Here is a 10470-nt window from a genome sequence, read left to right as displayed (position 1 = left end):
AGGCTTAATTACAAACGATATTTTCTATAAATAATGGAAAAGAATAGTTCCAATCATACGAAGGGGAGTTAATGTTCCAGTCCAGCGGCGCTGCTATAATGAAATATTGATTTGATGATATTTGATTATTTGAAATATTGACATTTCAATTTTAATCCATTTTCTGACGAGTTTTCATAGACTAAAATGTTCTTTCTTTATACCCACCTTCTTATGTTCTTCTGCGTACACATGCAACAGGTTTATCAGTTTTATTTCACATAGTATGTGTGTTTTTGTGAGATGGGAGCAAAGACCAGAGAAACAAAGTACGAAATAAACTAAAACACAATATCTTTAATCTGTGTTTCAAACAAAAATCAGCTTCAAAGTTTATGTAGTACAATAATACAAGTCAAAGTTTATATACATATATACAGCCTTTACATGTTTCAGTCTTCACCCAAAACAAACATTTTATTGTTAAATATTGTCTCCAACTGGTAATGACTCATATAAAGTGACCCATTGACCTATTGATTTATTGACCTATTTAAAAACACTGAGCTATTTACATTTTTGACTAAAATATGGATATCAGCTTTAGTGGACACTAAAGACATCTATTTTTAATGACATTAAACATAGCCTTTGCCTTTTCAGATTCCAGATGTCCTTAAAAGACTATTATAAAATGAAATTAGCAAAAGTATAAAAAATGTCTCAAAAGCTCTAAAAAGTTTTAAACATACATACACACTCTCATACATAATTACACCCACACATACAGTATACACACCAGGGCAATTCAGAGTTTCCATTTAACCTGTTAACCATGTTTTTGGACAGTGGGAGGAAACCCAGACACGAAGACATGGAATACCATGGAAAAAACATGAAATGTGTTATAGGAGAACTCCGGTGTAAAATGGACTTTTGGAGAAGTAAAACATGAAAAAAAAGTACTTACCTTAAGTTATTAATGCCTCGTTTTAAATGTCAGGGCTCTTCGGATTCTAGTGAGGAGGTGTGGAGCTACTTTGAGCTGGATAACGGTGTAAAAAGTGATTCATCAAGGCAAATTTTGCCCCGTATCTCCCAGTCTGAAGGGTGTTTGGACAAACTGTTAAAATGTCTGGATCTCTGAACGCTGTGGGAGAACGGAGGTGTGCTATTCATCAAAGGAAAGAATATTTTATCATGTTTTACTACAACAAAAGTCCATTTTACACCAGAGTTCTCCTTTAACCAACAAGCCTCTGAGCCACTTGTTCTCCCTGAGTCTAGAATAATCATGGAATTAAGACCCATAATAAAGACCCAGTTCCATTCAGAGCTGAATGTTGACCTCGCTGTGAGTGCCGTCACCATCGGTAGTGCTCTCGTTACCATCGGACAGAAACCCGCTGCCTGAAAGCTGCATCCTGCTCTCCAGAGTGGTGACCCTCTGTTTGAGTCTCTGCTGTGTAGCCGTGTATTCCCCCAGCAGCCGGGCGAAGCGGGTCTGCAGGGTATCCAGGGACGTCTCCAGTCGTTCCACTTTCTCCTCCATCTGTTCTCCTGTAAGCCCCCCTGCCCTCAGCTCCTCCAGCAGTCCCTCCTTCCGGAGGATCTCTCGGCCCCTCTCCTCCAGCACCTTCTTGGCATCAGGGTATTCTATCACCGCCTCCATCAAGTCATCCTTGGACAGGCAGAAGAGGTCCGAGTAGCCGATGCTTCGGATGTTGGCCGTGCGCCGGTTGCCCATCTTGCTGCCCTTGATGTTGAGGATGCTGATCTCGCCGAAGCAGCTGCCAGAAGTCAGGAGGGCGAACTGCGTCACGCCGTCGTCAGCGACCACCGCCAGCCGACCTTCTTTAATGATGTACATCTCCTTCCCAATGTCTCCTTTCCGACAGACGTAGTCGCCCGGGCTGAAGACTTGAGGCCGAAGCTTCAGAACGAGCTCCACTAAGAGCCCTGCTTCACAGTCCTGCAAGATCCGCACCTTCTTCAGAGTCTCCAGGTGCACGTTGATGGCGATTTCCGCCCGAAGCTTGTTGGGAAGGTTCTTGAGCACCTCTTGCTCATCGATTGCCTTCTTGTTGGTCCACAGGTAGTCAAACCATTTGATGACCCGAGCCTCCAGCTCCTTACTGACCTTGCGGAACTGCATGTAGTGCTTGATGGAGTCGATGCGGGCTTGGAACTCGGCACGTGTGGCGTTCATGTTGGATATCATGGCTCCTACGTTGCCAACAATGGTGGCAAAGATGAGGACACCCACTAGGAAGTCGAAGATCACGAAGAGGTACTCCTCGTCACGCACTGGTGCAGGCATCTCGCCAATGGTGGTGAGCGTGAGGGTGGACCAGTAGAGGCAGTAGATGTAGCCTCTTGAGAGAGCACCAAACTCGGGATCCGAGATGTTAGGGTAGACCCACTGGTCTGAGCCGAAGCCAAGAGACTTCGAAATGGCGAAGTAGATGCAGGCGTTCCAGTGGATGATGACCAAGATGTAGAGCACCAGGTTTCCAATGCGGAAAGTGTTCGGATAGCTTGTGCGAGTTTCCGTACGATCAAAGAACTCAAACAACCGAGAGAAGCGCATCAGACGATTGAATCGCAGCTCCGGTACGTGGATTCCAGTAGCGATGTACGCCAGGTCTGTGGGCAGGATGGACAGGAGGTCCAGCTTAAACTGGAGGTTGCTGATGTAGGTGTCTCTTAACTTTTTGAGGTCCTTCACCAGAAGACCCTGCTCCAGGTAACCTGCGGTGTGGAAATTCATGTAATTATTTTCTTGTAATTTGGATTCAGGTGATTAAAAAACAATATAAAATCATTTCTAGAACCAAAAGTACAACATTTAGTACATTATTTCAATAAATGCAATTTTTTTTCAGACTTTTGAGTGTTGTGACTGTTGACCGAGGCTTCTGACCTGTTCTCAGTCTCACACAGGTGTCCAGTATGTAGACCAGATCAGAGAGGTAATCCAGAACCAGCCACACAATGTAGTTGTTGGTTTGAAGCTCATCAAAGCAGGCCCTGTGTTTGAAATATCAATGGCTAAATTGTGAGCCTGCCACAGGAAATGCCCCTTTGCACTGGGCACAATTGCAGATATTTACATAAATCAGCATAAAAATGAGTATCTAAATTAGACCTGCTCGATTCATTAGGTTTGAAGCTCTTAAATTGTTGTTTTTCTATGTAGGGAACATCTCAACCAGGCCAGCTCTAAAGCAGATCTGTATTAAAAGCTTAAATGTTTTTTTTACTGAATTGTTGTTCGTATAATTTTAGAAATACATATTTATTCCTTCTATTAAGCAAATATTTAACATTTTAAATCACCACCAGTAAGACAGGTAAGAATAAGACAGGTGTTTTTTACCTGGCCACCAGTAGACACCAGTTGTACAGCACAGCGGTGGCGATGATAAACAGCCAGTGGTAATACAAGTCGTCTGCTGCTGCGAGGACAAATACGTCTGACTTCTTCCTGTAGATGAATCCCCCCCAAAAAATCTTAGTTTTAAAGATTATAACTGAGATATGACCAGTATAGCATTTTGTAAATTGATTAAAATTGAATACCATGATTAATGACGAATAATCACACTTTTTCTTCTATAAGACTAAGCTGAAATATGAATAAAATGTGAATCATTGTTAGAAACAAACAAACAAAATTTGTATCTTTGGAGCCAATCGCTTAAAAATAATGTCATGTATTAATCACGACAATATTATGTGACTAAATCATGGATTAAAAAATATTACATTTATTAATTGCTGGTACTTACAGTAACTGGTATTTTTAGGAAAGGGACAGTAATAATAGTGTAGTATAATATACACCTGAAGACTAGATCCTTTTTTTACTGTATTATAATTTCTCAAGTATTAATTATTTATTAAATCCACCCTGAGATATTATAATATAATATAATTATAACTATAATATCTATTATAAAACTGTATTATAATACCTCAGTGTAGTTTTGATGCTTTTGATGCTTAAATTTGAATATTGAAATGTTCTGAGTTGCTGAGTTTAACTGAGAGTTTTAATGAAGAAAATAAATGTTAGTGTAGCTCCATATTCCACACTCAACACCTTGACCAGAGGAAACACTTTAGCTGTGTGTGCATTTGTGTACATGAGAGAGAGCATAAACTATAAACTTCAGCATAAATAAAAGGTAATCTACTTTCTCAACTCAGTTCAACAGTATGCGTTGCTGTGTTTTATTGCTCAATAAAATTGCTAATGTGTCACAAGATTAATTTGTGTTAAAAACTGGAAATAAAAAAATCGCATTAAAAAGTTCTCAGGTCCGTTCAGAGCCCTTAAGCTTCCATGGGATGTGGCAAAAGTCATGGGACACAATATTATATTTGGTATGTAAGTGTATTGTACTGATATGTAACTGTATTTATTTTTATCTGTAGATTGTGAGTTTAATGTAAGAGGATGTTGTGTCTTACTTGGTTTTTGCACTGCTGTCCGGGTCGTTCTGGTCCGGTCTGTTGCTGCTGATCCGGCTGGGAGCGATGCGAAGCTCCGGCCCGCGGAAACGCTCCAGAAACGAGTCCGGTCTTTCCTCCTCCTCCTGGAGACTCTTATGGGCCCATTCCCGGAGCGTCACCACCATACTCACCAACCTGCAATACACAAAATACATGAGTATCATTCTGCATTTAAATTCTTTATTTTACTGGATTTATTGTGCACACAGGGCTGTTTCAAAGCATTTGGGGCCCAAAGCAAAATATATATATATATATTGCGGTGGAATTTGAAAAAAATGTATACTGGATGTACAGAGTGAAGAATTGTGATTAGGAGGACTCCATATTTAAAAATCTGAAATATCAGTGAAATATCCAGCAAAATGGTATGATAACAGTAGGCCACATTTCCATATTTTTTTCAGATTTTAATTTCAGATTTAGAAGAAATTCTGCTGCTTTCACAATCTACCAATGTGTAAAACACTCTAAAACAAGTTAATCTATATGATTAATACACAGACCTACTACTTTTAGTTTAAAATAGCAGATTTACGCATTCTGCTGTTTGAGAATGTTCCAATTTGGTATTACAGTGGGTTGCAAAAGTATTCATATGCCTTGAACTTTTTCACATTGATTGATTGATTGATTGATTGGTTAATTGATTGATTGATTTGTGGATGAGACTGGAAACTCCTGGTTTAGAGATCTGGTTCTGACCGTGACATGGCTCCTCTTCCACGGAAGGAGTTTCGTGAGTTCAGGCCACGAGGCTCTATGGTGGCGACTCTCTGCAGCTCTGAAGACGTGTCATCACATATAGATGGGCCTCTACAGTAAACACACACACACACACACACACACGGTTAGATAATTAGTATACAACAATTTGATATTCTATAGAGTAATAAAAGCTCAGATATTAATCTCACCGGCTCAGTATACTGTCTGCTCTCTCAGAATCATCCTCCATAGAGGTTTTCACTGAGAGCCGGTGGGCCGTCAGATCCGTACTCTCCTCCAGAACCTGACCCGTCATCCTGTCACACAATATACAGAAACACACACTCAAAAAACAGATTCTGTAATTGATTTCTTACATTAAATAATATATAAATAAGTATAACAACTATTGTGTTGTGCCCATTTATTAATAATTAATGTAACATTAACTCAAGTAAGCAGGATAATCAGCAGAATTTACAATATACATTTACAATATACATTTTATAGTTGGTGAGACGTATTGTAAATTATTTTTTTATACATATGACAAAGGAATTATCTTAACTAAAGAATAAAAAAATACTGTAGTAAGCAGTAGAGTTTTCTCAACTTTTTAAAATACATTTTTAAAAATGTTGGCTGATTCAGTGGTTGGGGGGGGGGGGGGGGTCAACTGCCCCCTCTGCATCCCCCATAGCTGAAAAAGCATCGCTAATGCGCCCTCTAGCCCTCTAGAGTGAAAATAAAGCCCTATCTGGACAAGATTAGTTTCTCAAGGGGTTTTTGTGGTAGTTTTCTCTCTCTTTTATGGGGTATTTTTATCCTCTGTGATTTTATTCCCGTCCAGAACGATCATGTAGGTGTTTTATTTCTCAGACGTCCTCTGAGAAAATTACAGGCTGAATTATCTACTGTTTTTCTCTGAACTCCGTGCTCCTCCGGTAATTTTAGTCCCGTCCGGACGCACATCTCTGAGTTTCGTCTCCTCGCCTTTAATAAAATAGATATTTGTCCACTGCCGCGCACCGTAATTACACTTAAACCCTTTGGGAGTGACACGGTTTCCATGGAGATTCATGTAAAAAAAAAAACACAACAGCGAGTGGAAATGGAGGAGCTACTGAACGCTGCGATGTCATGTGACTGGGAAAGCCCAAAAATAAAAAATAAAAAAAATAAAATCATTGATCCTCCTGTTTTTTCAATTGCAGTCCGGATGCAGGAGTTTTATCACTGAGTAGAAGTGTGAAATATTCATATTTATATTTTTTACAGACGTCCTCCTGAGAAACTAATCCTGTCCGGATAGGGCTTATGATACACTGCCCTATTAGCTGCGCTTTTTTATACACATAATCTGCAGACACTCCAGGTTAAGAGTTTAAAGAGCTGTATAATGATCAGAGGTTAAGGCGGTCACTCAGTCAGGATCAAATCCTTCTGAGAATTTTTTTTTATCACTCTGGAGATAACCTTGGCATCCATAGCAACTACTGTTACGGTATTATACTGTTATAGTAATGATAACCCCTCTATCTGAATCAGTAAAGTGATGGAGGACAGTCCAAATTACATCTGCAATATTTTATACATTCAGAAAGCATAATAATAATAAAACACACAGTGACCTGAGATCCACTGAACCTGAGGACCCGGGTTAAATCTGATACACCTGAGAATCAGAAGATGATTTCACTGCATCTGTCTTAATAATCCAGTTTGTATTATTTCTGAGCTCAGCTCTACAGGTCCGTATGAAATACACTAAGATTAAAGGATTAAGTGGATAAGTATATTTATTTTTTATGTTCTGACAAATCAACTTTTTTTTTGTATTTGGCAGCTCTTACAATACATAGTTTTAAATTTCCTGATTAATCTGATGAACTAACAGAAAAGTATATAAGAAAGAACTTTCAATCTTAAAATCTTTAAACTGTATTCATCATAAAATTCTGAAATGTAAAAAACAACTGCCAGGTTTAAATTATATCAGTTAACAAAAACCAAAGATTCAAGAATTCTGTGTAACAATGTATATAATCATTATAAATGTGTAAAAAGTGAAAATATCATAAAATATCTATTTATTACATTTTTAGACGTGTCTTTTAACGCATATGTGCATTTTGTCTCTTTTGTCTCATAGTGTGTAGAATCCCTAAACTACTCAACCACTGAACCATTAAACTACTAAAATACTGACCTACTGAACCATTAAACTACTGAACTACTAAACTACTGAACCATTAAACTACTGAACTACTAAACTACTGAACCATTAAACTACTGACCTACAGAACCATTAAACTACTGAACTACTAAACTACTGAACCATTAAACTACTGACCTACTAAACTACTGAACCATTAAACTACTAAAATACTGACCTACAGAACCATTAAACTACTGAACCATTAAACTACTGAACTACTAAACTACTGAACCATTAAACTACTAAAATACTGACCTACAGAACCATTAAACTACTGAACTACTAAACTACTGAACCATTAAAAGACTAATGAACCATCAAACTACTGACCTACAGAACCATTAAACTACTGAACTACTAAACTACTGAACCATTAAAAGACTACTGAACCATCAAACTACTGACCTACAGAACCATTAAACTACTGAACTACTAAACTACTGAACCATTAAACTACTGACCTACTAAACTACTGAACCATTAAAAGACTACTGAACCATCAAACTACTGACCTACAGAACCATTAAACTACTGAACTACTAAACTACTGAACCATTAAACTACTGACCTACAGAACCATTAAACTACTGAACTACTAAACTACTGAACCATTAAACTACTGACCTACAGAACCATTAAACTACTGAACTACTGAACCATTAAACTACTGAACTACTGAACCATTAAACTACTAAAATACTGACCTACAGAACCATTAAACTACTGAACTACTGAACCATTAAACTACTGAACTACTGAACCATTAAACTACTAAAATACTGACCTACAGAACCATTAAACTACTGAACTACTGAACCATTAAACTACTAATATACTGACCTACAGAACCATTAAACTACTGAACTACTAAACGACTACTGAACCATTAAACCACAAAACTACTGAACTACTGCACCACTAAAGTACTATATATATTACTATATATACTATACATATTTTAACATTCAGGAAACTATAAAAAAACAAAAAACAAATAGCAATTTATTGTTGTTGCCATTCTTCTTCTTCTTCTTCTTCTTCTTCTTCTTCTTCTTTTTATTATTATTATTATTATTGTTTCTAAAATGTGCATGAATTGTTTGTTGACATTCACGTTTTTCTGTTCGCTAATTTCAACAGAATGAGTCATGTGACTGAAGGGCGCTCAAACATTTGCATAAGTAAGTTGCATAAGTGAGTGAGTTACATAATCGCAGTATTTTTACAACAGTACTTTTGATATATTAGATATTAGAAATATTAATACATTGCATTGTGTCAAGAGATTTTTTTTATCATCTGTTATTTTTGGAATAAGCAACAATACTTAATAATTAATAGAGATTGATACTTTTTAAAAAGTAAAAAAGACAATAGTCAATATTCTTTCAATACCCCGAGAGTGCCAAATGTTAGACACACTTTTCTTTTAGTACACTAACAGCGTCTATTATGTTTTAGTATTAAATATTTTAAATCATACAGTGTATCACTGAATTTATCATTTTTAAATTTGATAAATTTCCCAGTACATAAAATTACTTTTTTTTAAACTACATCCCTAAAATGGACCATTTTTGATATTTAGCTTATATATTTTTATATTATTTCACCAACCAATATATTTTAGCTGTACTAAGTAGAGCAGCAAAATAAGAAATAACACACTTTTACTTTCACTGCGTTTTAGAAAAAATGATAGATAACTGATATTGATTTATTTGTGTTTATTTGCATTATGTGTCACATACCTTTTAAATGAGATGTTCACAGGTATTCTAGGTGATGTAACAGGTGCAGGTACGTCCAATTAAATCCAGGGAAACTTTTATGACGGAGAGACTCATCAGGTTTTCCCACCAAGAAATCTCCAATAAAAAAAAACTATTGTTCTAGTCCAGAAATAAATCGTTTCATTTTGTCCTCCATTAAAGAAAAATCTTCCATCAATCTTCTGCACTCGGCTGAGATCTGTCCGTCACGACCAGACTGAAGCCCTGCGAATCACATCAGGACCACAAGAGAGAGAGAGAGAGAGAGAGAGAGAGAGAGAGAGAGAGAGAGAGAGAGAGAGACAGAGAGAAGCTGAGAGGCTGAGAGGGGAGGAGAGGTGGAGGATGGAGGGATGAGAGGAGAGAGATGGTACCATATGGCACTTCAGACATCATACATACACACACTTACACACCTCCTCATTTCTTCTGCACATTATATATATATATATATACATGTATATATATACATATACATGTATATATATATATATATATACATATATATATATATTTATATCCACAATCAGATCAGGGCATCGTGCAGACGGGAAAGGGGGGGGTGTTATTCTTTTGGCAAGTGCTGCTCTGGACCTTTTGTATGATGAAGCTCATTGTAATTCAGACGGCTCTCGTCTCTTTGAAGTGAGCTGATTGCTGAGTGTCGTGCTTTTCTATGCAGATGACGCCCGATTAGATGCAGAAGGACGACAGGATTTCCACTGGCTGCAGATCTGAGCTGGAATTATCTAACATTTTATTGCAGCTTTAAAATAAATCAAAATTTGTATTAAAAAAATAAAAGAAGGTTAGAGGAGGTGCAGCTTAATCAGTGTTAAAAAAAAAACATCCATCCATCCATCCATCCATCTATCTAGTGGGAGACGGCGCCCCCTTGAGGGGGATTCTGATAACAGTATCATTGTACTTTCCTTAATTGACCATCACAGAATTTAAAGGGGCGCTCCCACAGTCCATCGTTGCATTCAATTCATAACTCCAGGCCTTTGATTGGTTGCTTGTCTTGTTGCAACTGGCCTGCATGTGATGTCTATCAAATATCTAGCTTTTCTCTAATGTCTATCGAATGTCTATTTACACTAATGTCTTCTTAATATCCATCATCGGACAAATGTATGTCTATACAATGTCTATCAATTGTCTAGTTTTGGACTAATGTCCATGCAATGTATATCTAATATATATCTTTGCACCAATGTCTACCTAATATATATCTTTGCACCAATGTCTACCTAATATCTATCATTGGACAAA

General features: G+C 37.3%; 1 protein-coding gene across 1 annotated transcript; it reads right to left on the bottom strand.

Annotated features, from left to right (window-relative positions):
* Positions 1–316: 316 nt before the first annotated feature.
* Positions 317–9480, bottom strand: cnga2a (cyclic nucleotide gated channel subunit alpha 2a). Its single transcript, XM_007228484.3, has 7 exons — positions 9175–9480; positions 5415–5522; positions 5203–5313; positions 4456–4632; positions 3359–3466; positions 2903–3009; positions 317–2730 (listed from the first exon to the last, which is right to left on the bottom strand). Exons 2-7 carry the CDS (start codon positions 5519–5521, stop codon positions 1310–1312), a joined length of 2031 nt encoding a protein of 676 aa, XP_007228546.3. The 5' UTR covers position 5522; positions 9175–9480; the 3' UTR covers positions 317–1309.
* Between the last annotated feature and the right edge of the window lie 990 nt (positions 9481–10470).

This window comes from Astyanax mexicanus, chromosome 10 (assembly GCF_023375975.1).
Source record: "Astyanax mexicanus isolate ESR-SI-001 chromosome 10, AstMex3_surface, whole genome shotgun sequence".
Lineage (NCBI taxonomy): Eukaryota > Metazoa > Chordata > Actinopteri > Characiformes > Acestrorhamphidae > Astyanax > Astyanax mexicanus.
The sequence above is the reverse complement of the archived record's forward strand: the minus strand, read 5'-3'. Positions and strand labels throughout refer to the sequence as shown.

Excerpts from the sequence above, each read along its gene's own strand:
- cnga2a (XM_007228484.3), bottom strand. The coding sequence starts at position 5,521 with ATGACGGGTCAGGTTCTGGAGGAGAGTACGGATCTGACGGCCCACCGG. Across the intron at positions 5,314-5,414 it reads GCAGACAGTATACTGAGCCG|AGGCCCATCTATATGTGATG; the intron begins GTGAGATTAATA and ends TGTTTACTGTAG. Across the intron at positions 3,010-3,358 it reads TGGTGTCTACTGGTGGCCAG|GGCCTGCTTTGATGAGCTTC; the intron begins GTAAAAAACACC and ends TTTCAAACACAG.